This window comes from Rhineura floridana, chromosome 5, assembly GCF_030035675.1.
Source record: "Rhineura floridana isolate rRhiFlo1 chromosome 5, rRhiFlo1.hap2, whole genome shotgun sequence".
In the NCBI taxonomy this organism is placed as follows: domain Eukaryota; kingdom Metazoa; phylum Chordata; class Lepidosauria; order Squamata; family Rhineuridae; genus Rhineura; species Rhineura floridana.
In genome coordinates this window covers 90,568,681-90,583,206 of record NC_084484.1, presented here as the reverse complement: position 1 = coordinate 90,583,206, position 14,526 = coordinate 90,568,681, and the positions used below count along the sequence as shown (strand labels likewise).

The following is a 14,526-nucleotide window of genomic DNA, read 5'->3' as shown; positions in this document are numbered from 1 at the left end:
CTCACATCTGCTCAGAGCTGTTCCGGGCATTTTAACCTTGGCGGTGTTGTGTCGTAGTCCCACGGATCAAGAGCCAGTAATTAAGGCTCTAAGCAGCAGCAAAAATTCATAGCCGCCCATCTGCAGCGCAGTTGCTTCCGTGCTCAGCCCCCTCCCCTCCCCTGTTTCGGGCCGACCAAGATGGCAAGGCGGGCTCTGCATTGGTCCTTAGGACTGCCGCGGAACGCCGGTGTGACGTTCAGTTTCTGCAGCCAGAGGAAACCCAGCTGCGCCATACAACTTTACAGGAGGCCCTGCGCGGTGCTCTCGGCTAGTCCTTGCACTGTTAAAACGAGAAGACTCCTCTGGACCGGGATCCACTATCCAAGGATGCATGCACATGCTGATATCAATAAAGGCAGATTCTGGTAAAGATGCCTCTAGAAGACTCAAATCTTACTGTGCTGGGCGCCTGTGGTTAGGAGTGCGGGGAATTTCTATTCCCTTGTGGGGCACTATCTGCCCTTGGACTTGGGGAGTCTCTGCTTTTAGAATCCCCGCGGAGCCGTGAAGGTCACTTAGTGAGGCCTCAGCTCTTGTTGTCCGCCTTTCAGCGCCATCCTGTGTATGTTTACTTGGAAGTAGGTATCGCTGCATACAATAGGTAAGTGTGCATAGGATTGCAGGCTGCTTGCAATCCTAAACTCACTTATCTGTGCGAGTGAACTCACTGAGGCTTACTTCTGAGTAGGCATGTATAGGACTGCACTTTAGGATGGCTAAAAGAAAAAAGTGAAAGGTGTTGAAAGCACTCGGTTGCTGGAAATGCTTGTGTAGGGAAATTTTGATTAAAGAAAATGCTTTGTAGAAGAAACCTTCTGCTACTGGTAGGTAGGTTTAGGATTGGGGCCATAGATGTCATATTGAAGGCTGCAATCCTATACACGCTAACCTGGGAGTAAGCCCCATTCAACTCAATGACACTGACTTCTGAGTAGACAATGAATGCAGTGCAAGTGTGAAACCATTCCGGATCAAATGGCTTGCAAATGGTTGCTACATAGCTCCTTTTATGACTTTTAAGTCTGCAGCGCTCATCTTTATTTTAAAAGGCAAGTTTAATGTACATTTTCCAGAAAGCGCTGGCACTGAACCTACTTACTGGTAGGAGTTTTACAGACGAAGGATGATGGTGGTGGTTTTGATTTTCGCTTATTCTTTGCAGACAGATGACTAAGGACGCTAGCCAAAGGGAAGTTCTCCTGCGCAGGCCCCATTGAGAGCGACGCAGGACTGGCTGCTGTCCTTGATCAATTAAGTTCAATAGAGCTTTGTGAGAGTTGGATTGCGCCTTAAACTGCTTTGCCAAGACGTCATTTATTTGAAACTAGTGAGGTTTCTCTTCAGTGATTGAGTTTTGAGGGTTTTTTTGGAGGATGGGGGTGAGCTTGCAACCTCCATAAGGGACTGCAACTTAGCGAGAGCTTTCTGAGACGCGGAGATGATTCCTCCCCTCCCGTGTTTAACTCCCGGACCAATCTGGTGGCAGGCGAGGAGGAGGTGGAGGCGAAGGGGCCGACGACGCAGGCAAAAGCAGGCAGACGATCCTGTGGGGGGAGCAAGAGGATTTAAGGCTAGTTAAGCTCAGCAGAGCGTTCGACAGCGAACCAACCAAACTGAATCTCTTGCTGGCGGCGCGCCGGCCATTTGCTGAATAATGAGAAGCTGCTTCTTTCCCCTCCCGAGGGACTCGCCTTCACACAGCCTGCTCGGAGGTGGCGTCTCTGTGTGTGTGTGTGTGTGTGTGCCGGGGGGCAGGGGAAGGGAATGGGAGGTGCTGGGTTCCCAATCAATCAGGCCCTCGAAGCTGTTGCTCAGTAAATGAGGAAACCACAGGCACTGTCAGCCACAATTAAGCAAAATCAACTCGCCCATGATCAATATCTACTCGTTTCCCCGGTGAATACGGGGGCCGCCGTTGCCCTCCTTGGATTAACAGAGCAATTGCCGTGCTGAGAACGCCACGACGAGCAAAGCTGGCGAATTGGGGCAGTCAGTGAGAAAGGGCGAGGATCTCATGAATCATGCGGTGTGTGTGTGCACGCGCGCTAGTGTAGGCGCGGATGCTTATAAAAGCAGAGGGCGTAGACCAAGCGAGTTTATCGATTCATTCAGCTCCTTTACAACAGGTCTCGGGTCTATTTATATGTGTTGCTTATGTGTGCTACTTACATGTATATACGTTGCCTGTGTTTGTGTTCCTTCCTAAGCTAAACTTTCCTATTAGCAAACAAGTTAGGGGTTTGTTTTTTATTTGCAAGCTATTTTACATGTGCATACCAAACTCCGCTTAACTGTTGGGATTTCCCCCACCCGTTCTACTTTTAACAAAAAGCTACGAGATCAAGACTCCATTGTGATATAAAATAATTGGATTCACCACTGTGCCACCGAAACAGGTTTTAGGGGTAGCCCCCTAAAACAAGCAAGATTGTCTGCTTAAGGTAAATGAACGCGCCTCCCTGCTGTTTGGGCTTCCGGGATTGGTGGCCTACCAGGGGTTGATGAGCGCCTGGCCGCGGCCGTCGGTGGAGGCAAGCGTGGCCTCGCCTGCGTTTTCCCCGAGCTCTCGCTTGGCTGACACAAAAGGAGACGTTTGCTTAATTACCTGAAAGGCCCATTTTGTGCCAAGCGGGCTGGTTCTGTGGATGCACTTATCTCTCCTCTGGCCCGCTGCTGCTGCTCCTCTGTCACTCAGCCTCTGTCACTGCCTGCTTGTTGTCTCTCAAAGCAGCTGCTGCAGGAGCAGCAGCCGAGCGGCGGCTGAAACCCAGCCAGAGTGTGCCTAAAATGGCGCGGCTGGTCGGGAAGCTCAGAGGAAAAGGGCTGGGATGACTCATTCTATCTGGCTGGAAGAGTGAAGAGTTGCAGAAAGCAGAATGAGGAGGTGGATGGGAAGCAGCGCTCGAACCCAGACCAGACGAGCTCCTTTCACGAGGAGGTGGATGGGAAGGAGCGCTCGAACCCAGACCAGACGAGCTCCTTTCACCATGTTGCCCACAAAACTATAACCCTATCCAAAGAGTGGGGCGGGGGATGTAGCGGGACGTTGTCAAGAATGTCACAGCGGTAAACTCGGTGAAGCTGCTTTTTGCGATTTACGTTGCGTGGGAACTGGACCATAATGGCACACAGGTTAAGGCAAGACTTTCTCGGCTGGGCGGCGGCGGGAGAAGATGCGAGATCGCGATATAAATACTTCTTCCTCCTTAAGCGGTAATTTTTCAAGGGCTTTCCTTCTTTCTTTTTGGTAGAGTAAGCGGTCTGCTTCCGCGTTTCTTTAGTTTTTCTTTCCTGCAACACTTAGTGTGTGGAATATTTCACGAGTGACCATGTATAACCTCCCCGTTATTTACCCCTTCTGGCCGCTCCCCATCCCCCACGTATGCACTTGGCTGGAATAAACATGCCCCACAGCTTTGCACAGGTCCCAAACTGACATTATGAGAAAAGGGGGCGCTATTTCTCCACGTTGCATAAAACGGAGGCAGAGACAAGGTGAGAGAGACGGCCGGCAGGGTTATTTGAAGGCTCGCCAGCCATTTTACCTTTTCCTTATTGACGGCCTTCCGCCATTCTTCTCCTCTCCCCACTGCGCCCCTCCCCCCGTATCATTTATTCACAAGTTTTGCTTGCAAATGGCGGTAAGGAGCCGAAGTCTCAACGCTTTGCTTCGCGGTTTATGGGGAAAGGGGGGGGGAAGCAGGGGCGGCGGCTGTAAATCCGCCGTACGCAGCCCTACGCGTAGTAGAGAGAACGACCGGGCGGTAAGGGAGAACGCAGATGAAGCGCTGCCCATCTCTGTCTGTCCCCCCCCCTCTTTCCAGTGAAACGAAGGCAAAGGCTGAATGAAGCCATATTAGCTCGCCGAAGAAGGGTTTCCCTGCACATACGGAGGGGGCAGGAAAGTCCATTCAGTTCTTGGGGTGCACAGAAGTTGGTTGGGGTTGTGGAGTCCTTCCGCCGCTTTTCCTGTTCCTTAATACTTCATTCCCCGCCCCATCCCTTTTGTATCGCACACTACTTTTTCCAAGGAGTGATGCTCCCTCCTTCCTCTAAAAGCCAGCGTTCTAAGGAGAAAAACCAGAGCCAGTTAAAGAACGCCACTGATCTCCCACCCGGCATTGTTTTGTCTCGGGTTAGGAAGCCGTTGCCTGCCCACTTGATATTCGCCGCCCTCAAATGGCTATACAGCTCTTTGTTTACATGGGAGGAAAGTCCGGATCGCGTAGCGCACGTGACCGTGCACGAAGCCTGAAGAGAAACGTGCGCATACGGATGAAAGAGGAAGTTTAAAAAACCCCAAAATAGCCACCAAACCGGTTCTTTTATTTCTGTGTGTATTGCTTTGTCAAGCTTCTGTAGCGTTCTACGCGCCTCCAATGTGCACTTTTAGAATCGCTTTAAAATCCTTGCAGGCGCATTGTATTTAGCTTTATGATCAAACGAAATGCCACACGTCTCGGCTAAAGGTTATTCCCCTACGCACAGTAGATACTTAGCTTGCTGTTTCCCACGTCGCCTAACAAACACGCTTCAAGCCCTGTTATCTAACTCATTCCCCTGCCCTCACCACACGAGTACTGTACGTATTTCAATTTATGCAACCACATATATTAACCTTTTACTGCACTATCCAATGCTTGTTTTTCATAAATTCTTCTATGTTCAGCTTACTCTTTGGCAAGATTGCATCCTTACTTAATATTTAGTCTCTCCTAGTACAAGAAACAAAATACTGAAAATAATGAAGACTGCAATAATATCCTAAGGTTACAGTCCTTTGCTGTATTACCATGGGATGAGAACCATTAAACAACAGTGGAACTTAAGGTCAGGCTAAACATGGGAAGGACTGGGCCACACTTTTGTTTAGAAAGCATATTCGTAAATTACTAAATTGAAGAAAAGGGGGCCTAACGGAAATTGAGGCCAGCATGGTGTAGTGATTACTAGAGAACCAGAAGTCACCTTCACTCTAAGGTGACTTTGGTTCAGAAACTCACTCAGTTGACGCTACCTCATAGGACTGATGTGACACTAAAATGGGGAAAGTCTGCCACCTTTAGAGATACAGAAATGCAATAAATACATTTCCAGTAATGTAGAGATCGAAAGTGTCTCGTTCCCAAGTTCAGGCTGAATGCATTTATTCAACTCATGAATTGGCGGTTTCGGCTAAGTGTACATGGTATCAAGAAAAGATAGCCCCCTTCCCCATTTGATTACTGTATTCGCGTTCTGACACATAGCCACTAATCTGTAGACGTAATCCTTCACCGCAATTTGTTTAGGGGAGAAGTGAAGCGCGGGAAATACTAGAGGCGAGTAAACTTACTGTCTTGTTTTCATTACAGAGGGCCTTCTTTGCTTAACGTTAAGTCCGCTGGATTAGCGCCACTTGCTCGGCTTCAACTGTTACCAGCCGACATTAACCATACCTGCTAAAGCTAGAGCTGCCTGCAGTTCAGCTGACGATGGGTCTGTGGTTTATGCAGTGGAAACTGGCAGGCCGCCAAAATGAGCGGGAGGTGGAAAGAGTAAAGGCGCCAAAAGGGAACTCTTGCGCCCGCTGCATTCTCTCTCCTTCCTGACTCGCTGGAGCTGCCTGAGCCCGTCTGGGGCTTCCTCTCCTGTTATTTTGCTTTCACCTTTTTAATGCACTCGTTAGCAATAAAGGCGTCTTCACGCTAGTGAATCGCGGGAACGCGGGCGGGAGGGCGTGAGAGGTTGACGCTTTTTGGTTTCCCCTGACCCCTCCCCTCCTTCCCCAGGTCGCAAAGAGCTTCTGCTGCTTGTTCCCTTGGCCGCGGGCATCAGGTTTTTCTAGTTTCCAAATGCAGGAGCGTGCTAGCAAAACTTTGCTTTTGCGCCCGCCGCCGCTGGCTTCAGCGGCTGCCAAAAGTCTGTTGCCGTTGTGAAGGAGATGCAAACGTTTCCCTTTTTGAACAGAAAAAAAAGGCGGGGGAGAGGAGGATCAAACGGCCAAATAGGGGGCTGCGTGTATGCGTTTGTCTGCTTCACAATGGTGCGGAGCTGCGCCGGCGAGTGGTCCCGGAGAACTGGGTGTTCAGCCAGAGACGCCGAGCGCCGGAGCTGCTTTTTTTGTGTCCGCCCTGTAACATGAGCGCGGCAGTGTGGTGGGGGAAGGGAAGCTCTGCTCGACAGCAGACACCGAGCAGGTTGCCGCTTGCACGCGCTTTTTGCAAACACGCCGTTCTCCGTTTTGTAGCAAGACCCCGCCGAGCAGCTCACCCCTTTCTCTACGGCAGCTTGATGGCTTTGTCAGCCAGACACCTCCGGGAAAGACAGTCCGTGGCCTATTTGGCGCTCGGAGTCTGGCTTTTGCTGCCTTGGGTCACATTCTCGCACAGCGAGCGAGCACGCCTAGCTCTTAAGGAGGTGCTGCGTGATTCCCTCCCCCCAAAGGGGGGTGCTTTCCAGCGTCGACTGGTACCGACAGAAGCTTAGTGCTACAGCAGCTTGTAGCAACTCTAGAAGAGCTGCTTAGCGTGGTGCAAGCTGAATGTAAACGACGGGCGCCTCTCCAAACCAGGATGGGGGAAGGGGGCGACACGAAAATAAGAGGTTGTTTAAAACAAGTTTAGGGCGATCGTGAGACATATACGGTTCTTTTATTCTGTGATGCCTTCTTCCGTTCTTCCACTCCCACCAAATTCAATAAAGCAAAAGATGGATGTTACGTAACGGGGAGATTCCTGAAGGTATCAGAACGCAACGCCGGGGGCTGGAGAAAGCGAAGTTCTACCTCTTCAAACACCCCCCTGTTGGAAAAACACCAGTAACCTAGAGGGCTGCTTTAAATTCCAGGCCGAAGTAGTTAAAAGTGTGGGCTTCAAAGTTCTAACTTGAGGAAATACCCAATCGAAATAAATATGTGCAGTATGTTAGGACGACGTTTTCAGTGCGTGATCAACATACTTAACGCTAATCGACTATCCTCCCCTAGTTATGTAGCTTAAACCAATGGAGACTTCTGGCCCAAACGCTTCTTGTTTGAAAAATGTCAGTGTGACTTTTGCAGACATTTACGTATTTTAATTTACACTACATATATTGCTGCTTTTCAGCGTGATCCTCAAGGCCGATGATTAATACCTAGAGCTAACAACCAGTCTTAAACAGCCCTAGTTCTATACACACTTACTTGAGTGTAGGCCTTACTCAACACAGTAGGACTTGGGTCTGATTAAACATGCAAAGGATTGCCTTATTTGGTGGAAGGAAGTGAACCTTCTTCAGCCTGAGGTCCAGATCCCTTGGTAGGGAAACTTCTGGTGCCCTCCTGGTGGGTGAGGCCAGAGGTAAAAATGCACCGATCAATAGATGTTGCAGGAGCCTACATTCCAGCCACACAAAGTTTAAAAGGTTTTTGCGTTCACTTCTCTCCAACTTCCATCCAGACAAGCAAAAGGCCATTATCATAGATCAAGGGCACATTCCAGCCAGGCAAAGGCACTCAAAGAGCTTGTGAAGCAGGGCCTGTGGGCTGCAGCCTAGCGAGAGTCTCAAAGGCGGGATACAGAGGCCTGTAGGACAGCATTTTGGCCGTTGGGCCTGAGAATCTCTACCCTTGCCTTAGCGGAAGAAGTGGGACTTACCCTCCAGCAAGCATGGTTAGAAGAGGGCGGAAGGAACGTTTTGATAGTTATATAGTGCAATTCTGTGCATGTCTGTTCAAGTCCCAGTGAGTGAAATGGGGCTTACTCCCAGGTAAGCGATTGTACAATAGGATTGCAGTCTTGAGCGAGTTTTTGATTTCATTGGGACTTTCATGTAAAGCCTGCACTGGTCGATTAATCCAAATGCTCGGGCTTGTGGATCCATTACTTGGTAAGGGAAATAGTTGCTTATCTGTAACATTTCAAGCCAGCCACCACAAAGCAGGGCTGTATGACAAGTAATATCTCCGCCCCTCCCGGCCCCAGCCTTTCCCCCGATACTCTTACGAAGAAACGCTGAACAAATGGAACCTGAAGAGTTAAAGTCTGTTGCTTGTTGCAATGAAATTATGGCTGGCAGTGGCGCCGCTGTTTGTTCAACAGACCTCCACTTTTAAACAGTTCACAAAAAGTTCATCAGGGCGGCGGCGATTATAAATAACGTATGTGTGCATCCCACTGCAAAGAACGACCCTGAAAACTAGCAGAAACTGGCAAACATAAGTCCCCACCCACCTCGCCGAAAGGATCGCGCTGATCATAGCGCTCTGCTCTATTTTTGCACAATCTCTTGAGAACCGGCTCGGCCGCTGCACACACCCAGCTGCAATATTCTCTGGGCCTGCAAAAAGGCCTTTCGCTCACAATCGGTTGATTCCTCCCTTATAAACGCGTTTGTGTCACCGGGATGCACACTCAAAGGGAGAATTTTGCATCTTCCAAGTTGCAAAAGCTCAGCGGCAGACCTTGGCCTTCCAAGCTTCGTGCAGGGCCCCTTCTGTGCAAACACCTTTGCATGAGGCAAGTTCCGCGATGTGGAATAGCAAAGAGATGCTTGTCTTGCCGCAGACGGCAACATAGTTTTCTTTCTCTACTTGGTTTTTAAATATTATTTATTGAAGCATTTTGGGGGCTGGACTATTATATCTGCCCACTACTGGGCAATTTGCCTTTGACCTTTCTCTCTTCAGCTAGCAAACCTGTAGATTCAGAACGTAGCTTCACTTGCATCGCACTCCTGAACGTAAATGCACTTGGAAGCTAGCACTCCCCCCCCCTTCCCGTAGAACTTCCAAGTATCTGTGTTTTAGGATCGCGCTCTTGCAGTAGTTCACTTTTGCAAAACAGGAACGTCTTGATCAGGAATACCAGCTGATGGCAAGGAAATAAAGAGCATCAGCTCAGTTCCAGTCTAATAAGTAAGATTAGGCTCCCTTGTATGTTTTCTGCTTTAAAAGGGGGGGGGGAGGAGAGGGAGCGGCGTTCCCTTCCATTCAGACAGCCGTATCCGTTTGGACTTTGCGTCCACTCCATTCTTTACAGATGAGGCAGCGCACTGGGCGGCTACTAACCGTATGTAAAACTCTAAATCACTCACTCCAGGCTGCGGCTGCTCCATTTGAAAACATTACGAGCCATGCATCTGGAAAACAGTAAATCTGTTTAACAAAACCCGTCTTTCCAGTGGAATAACTCCTTTTGAATGATAGTGCAATATTTCCTCCCAGCCTTTGAGGGGGGGGGGAGTGTGAGGAGAACGAAGGAGAGGAGAAGGGTGCAGTTTCCTTTCCATTTGGGTCGACTTCATTATTATTGAAAGCCAACTATCTGCGCAGGGAGGGAGAGGAATATGCCATTTCATGAAAATACGTTTGTTCCATGCGTGGGGCTCTTCACAAAAGGCCTCTTCAAGGAATTGGAAAGTTTGGAGGGACGGCAGAGAAATTCTTGCGAGAACACAGGACTTCCTTGGCATTTATTCCGAGGGCCTCTCTGATCATGTGCGAAGCATTGTGTAGAAGCGCAATCGGGGTTTCCACATTCCCATTTTTAGTCTAGTAAGAAGGGTTAAATCACATATATTGGAACCGGGGCCAAGCACTTTAGGAGCCTTTTAGGTGACAGGTATGCGCGCGCGGCGTTTTCCGATATCTTTTCTGATGGGGCTAACCAGACGATATCGGTGCTTCTACTGTTTCCTCTGGGGCAGTTCCAATGAACTTGACTGAGTGACACAGGTTGGAGGACTGCAGTCCTAGAGTCTGATCCGAATCATATACTTAAGGTTTTAAAAGTCGGTTGCTTTCAGTGGGACTCTATCCCAACTAACGGCTTAAGGAATATCTATGTTAAGGTTTGCAGCCGTGCAGCGCGATCGTGAGCTAAGAAATATGTCCCGATTTGTGCAACGTGATTTCCTCCGTAGTAATGTTTAGGATTGGATCCCTAGTGTGTTTAATAATAATAATAAAAATAGCCTCTGGTTCCAGCCGTTAGTGAGGGACTCTGTGCATGCATGCACTTTTCCCTGTCTCTCCATTTTTGGAGAGAGGAAGAGCTGAAGGGATATCCTGTGCCTTAAAGGCTCCCCCTACTTATTAACCCAGCATTTAACAGCGGGATGCAGGCTGAAGCTCAGTCAAAAGAAACAACTGAACCTCCAAAGAGCAATTAAAATCCGGCACTGGAATAAATCACGCGCCGCGATAATCGTGTTAATAAAACGCAGCTTGTCCTGACACTTCACTCATGCAGCAAACTAGAATTTAATGCGGGTGGAGATGGCGCATTCGGGAGGGAATAAAGACAGGCGAGGCCCTTCTGTTGCTGGACGCGAAAAGCTGGTTGCCTTTCACCTGCCTTCCCTGCTGCACGCAGCGCCGATCCTTTCGGACTGCTAATGCTTCTCCAGTGAGCCCGCTAATGATTTCTTTCCCTGGAGTGAGCAGGCGTCATTGAATTACTGAAAGCACTCGAGGCAGCAGCACAGCAACAGCAGCTCCAATGGTAAAAGCCACCAGGATTGGGTTACTTAATCAAATCAAGGGGTGGAGAGCTCGCCAATCTACTTAAATCCTTTTAAAAAAAACCCACAACCTTTTTGGGGCTAGGAGGCTAATTTTTACTCTAGAAAAATTAAATGGTTGCCCTTGTAAAAATAGAAGTTCTTGTGTATCTTTGCAATTCTCTTTCAACTTGTGTTTGGAGACAGAAACATTAAACCCCCTTCTGCTAGAAATTGGCATCTGACACTTTTGTGTTAGGATTTCGTCGCTTAATTTCATTGTGGTCCTGTTCCCACCCCCCACTATCTGTTGTGATTTCATATTTGGATTTTCTCCTTACGACAATATTCAAATACAACCCGATTCTGTGCACGTTGGGTATGATCTCCTACTATGTAAATTGGTTAAATCCAGAGGGGCTTTGAGAGGGTTAACTTTGACTGGATTTTGCCCATTATTTCCAGTTTCACTAAAACTTATTTCAAAGTGATGGGGACCATCAGGCAAAAAGTTAAGTCTAGCAACACTAGGTCCCATTGATTTCAGGGGGGCAGGAGTGTCTCAACTGCTGCTGGATCACACTCATTGTATTTAAGATGGTGTGTTATGTATGTGGAAAAGAAAAACAGTACTTGCAGTAACAGCGCAAATGATTTATTTTACCAAGGCTTAAAATGCATGTGTGCGTGCATGCGCATGCGTGTACGCACACACAGAGGGAATTATTCAGCCAAAGCTAAGTATTTTTACATCCTTTAGAAGTTATGCAGATGCCTAACACTCCCAGTGAAATCAATAGGATGCAAAAGCATTTACTTTGGATGGATTTTTACTGGCCCTGTTTCCTAATATGTGTTACAGCTATAGTGCTTTTATTGTAAAAGTCCATTGTTTCCATATGCCACCATGAGCAATTTTAATTAGCAGGGTGGTAGGCAAATGCTGTAAATAATGCCCCAGGTGGGTTCCTTCTGTTTGTGCTATTCTGACTGGGGCTGCGGACACATACATTTAAAGCACATTTCTCACTCCCAAAATTCCTGGGAACTGTAGTTTGTTAAGAGTTCTGAGAATTGCAGGTCTGTAAGGGGTAAACTATAGTTCCCAAGATTCTTTGTGAGGGGTGTGCACTTTAAATATAGGGTGGTGTATGCGGCCTAGGGTCTAGTATAAATTTCTTACCAGCAATGAATAGTGACACCTATGTACCATGTTATCAAGGTGCAACAACCTGTTGTAGAGTAAGGAATTGGATGAATTCCTAAGGTGTAATTTCCTTGAGTGTCAAACAAATATCTCTGTAAGGTGAGTTTTGCTAATGAGTACAGAATAAGTTTTTAAAATTTTAAAATTTCTAATTAAACTCCGTGGGACCCCCCCCCAAAAAAAGCAATGTTAAATTTGTCAAAGGCATAGAATGAGCCTTAATTTTCAGGATACCCACTAGGGGAAACAGTCTCTGTCTTATCTGACCAATGTATTCCTTCAATTTATGCTTTAAAAATGTTTTTTAACTCGGCAGCTCACAATGATGTACCAGTCCTACATTTATTATTAATTAACTAGAGGGAGACTGGTGATTCTGTTATAATGTTTGCATTCCTCCTAGGTCAATCTTGTCAACTCCTTATTTTTCGTTTCTAATTAGATTATAAACACGTGTGAAGAAAGGCCTCTGTTTTAAGGTGAAGTCATGCTTTCTGCAACTCCCCTGTATGACAACGTTCACAGCTGGATGAGCAATGAGAGGGTCCGCATGTGTGGAATTAATGAAGAGAGGTAAATATTTAAGCTTCAGGAAAGTTAAACAACACTGTATTTCAGGGTTTCAGAGTTCATTTGCCTTAGCATATAGGTGCTTTTTTGCAGCTTACATGGAGATAACTCATGGATAGCTCATTTATGAGACAAGGGTTAGAGAGAAGAGATATCATGGCACAGACTGTTCCCTGATGTACTGTTTTAACAATTGGTGATGCTCAGGAAACCAGAAAGTGTAGCCCGCAAAGTAATATCTTTCTCACGTGCATATACTCTCTCCCAATCCTAAATTTATTTATTGGGAATCAAGTGTCATTGATTTTAATGGAACCTATGCCCAAGTGTGTGTTTAAGATTACCACTGTAAGCGTGTTATTTTATATTTGTGAAAAATATTAAATCTGGATTAATGTTTTCATTTTAATTAGTCCACATTATGTGACCTGCAAATTAAAATAATCTTTCTATAACTTTCCACAACTACCACAAACCCTAGTCCAGAAAACGTTAGTCATGCTTTATTGAAATCAATGGGACAAGTTAGGCATTCTTAATTGAAGCAATATTCAGTTCAATGAGACTGAAGCTTGATTAACTTTCTCTGAATTGGGCCCTTGTACAAACAAGCATGTCAGATATATTGTTAACGTTAAAAATTAGTAAACAACAGTTTCTTCTTTTATTTTTAATTATTAAATCTAAAGAGGTACACTACATGTGCCTGAGTGCTTTTGGTCACTGTTGTGGCTTACATAACATACAGTCAGGGATGTAGAACTTTGGTCATTTATAATTTTCTCTGTCGGATTGTTTGAAAACAGCATGCAGAAAGGATGAGTGTAGAGACACCCAAGGGGAATGCCATGGCATTGCATATTGTTATCTTTTGTGAAAGGATGCTCATGAGCAATATGTTGCCTTTTTCTGTCCAGTTGCATCCTGCTGCTATGCCAGTGAATGTCAGTTGTAACAGTAATAGGTTTAAACAGGGCAGAAATATGGGTGTTTCTTTTACCTTAAAAATTGGTAGTGCCACCACTTTAAATATCCTTTTGGGTAATGATGAAACTTTCCTTCTGCTATATGTCAGCAATTGTGTCCCTGGGATTTGAAAGTTGGCACTAAGGTGTATTCTTTTATTGGTGTTTTCTGTGATAACAAGTCCCTCAGCTGCATCACTGCTAAGGCACAGACAGATGTATGACTCTTCTTCAACATCGAGCAGCTGACATTCGAATCATATTAGAAGTGTGGGTTAACTTTCTTCCTACATTTAAAAAAATATAAATGATAAAGAAATATGGTATATTAAATAGATTTGTTTGTTCCTAAAGAAATAACAGTACTTACTGTTAGTTTGTCTTGCTTCAGCATAACACTTGAACTGGAAATGTCTAACTACATAAATTCTTTTGAACTCTTTAAAGAAGAAAGCCTATTAGTGGGCAGATCTGTTTTTTTCCCCTCCAGTTCTTGTGTGTTGGTGTATTAATGAAAATAATGTAATAGAAACATTGCAGTTAAATCAAAATGTAAAAGCATTTTATTTGTAAGTCACTTTTTAAAAATGTCTCTTAAAAAATAGGAAAATCCCAGTTAATGATGGAGATGCTTCGAAAAGCAGGCTGGAATTAAGGGAAGAAAATCACCTGAACCACAGTGTGGTAAGAAACCAATAGTTCAGTTTGATGTCAAAATGTTTTTCAGAATTTTGTATTATGTCTTCAATTTCAAATAACTATTTGGGACTAATAAAAGTTGCTGCCTGCTATCTAGAGGTGGTATTCAAATATTCTAGTAAGATTGTATTATTTTGTGGCATGCATGAGCAAGGCCTCATGCTCAAACTATTCATATTATATTTACTTCTAGTATATGACTCTTACACATTTTACTCTGTCGTATGCTTAATGTCATATCATAAGCACTCTTAGTTAGTCTTGACTGACCTCAGTAATATTGCATGGTATATTTCAAAGTAGCCTTCCCAAAAATTCAGTGACTGGCTTGGTTGATAGAAAGGGGTGTGTGAACACTTGCTTAGAGCATCAGTGCCTGGAGAAGGACCACCTGGGAACCCTATACGTGTCACACAGGGCTCCTTGAAATATTGGTGTGATATATAATAAAATGGGATGATGTTTTCAGCACAGCTCCAATAGGCAGAGCCCAGGACTTAGTAGAGCAAGGATGGGGTATCCTTTCTGGCTCCATGGCCCAAATCCTCATCAGGGTTTAGCCTTGGCAAATTTGACAGA

The 14,526-nt window shown here is 45.9% G+C and overlaps 1 protein-coding gene across 14 annotated transcripts in view; it reads left to right on the top strand.

The window, feature by feature from the left end:
• The window catches only part of BCOR (BCL6 corepressor), an 89,588-nt gene that overhangs the window by 28,663 nt on the left and 46,399 nt on the right, over nucleotides 1-14,526 (top strand). For 10 of the 14 annotated variants that reach the window (XM_061627443.1, XM_061627449.1, XM_061627444.1 and 7 more), the window contains exons 2-3: nucleotides 12,156-12,286; nucleotides 13,854-13,932. In XM_061627443.1, coding sequence (XP_061483427.1) covers nucleotides 12,201-12,286; nucleotides 13,854-13,932 — 165 coding nt within the window. In that variant the 5' untranslated portion in view covers nucleotides 12,156-12,200. Of the gene's footprint in view, nucleotides 1-2,740; nucleotides 3,256-9,013; nucleotides 9,075-10,326; nucleotides 10,509-11,708; nucleotides 11,813-12,155; nucleotides 12,287-13,853; nucleotides 13,933-14,526 lie in introns of those variants that run through there. The other 4 variants (XM_061627442.1, XM_061627440.1, XM_061627438.1 and 1 more) reach the window with 4 other exon arrangements.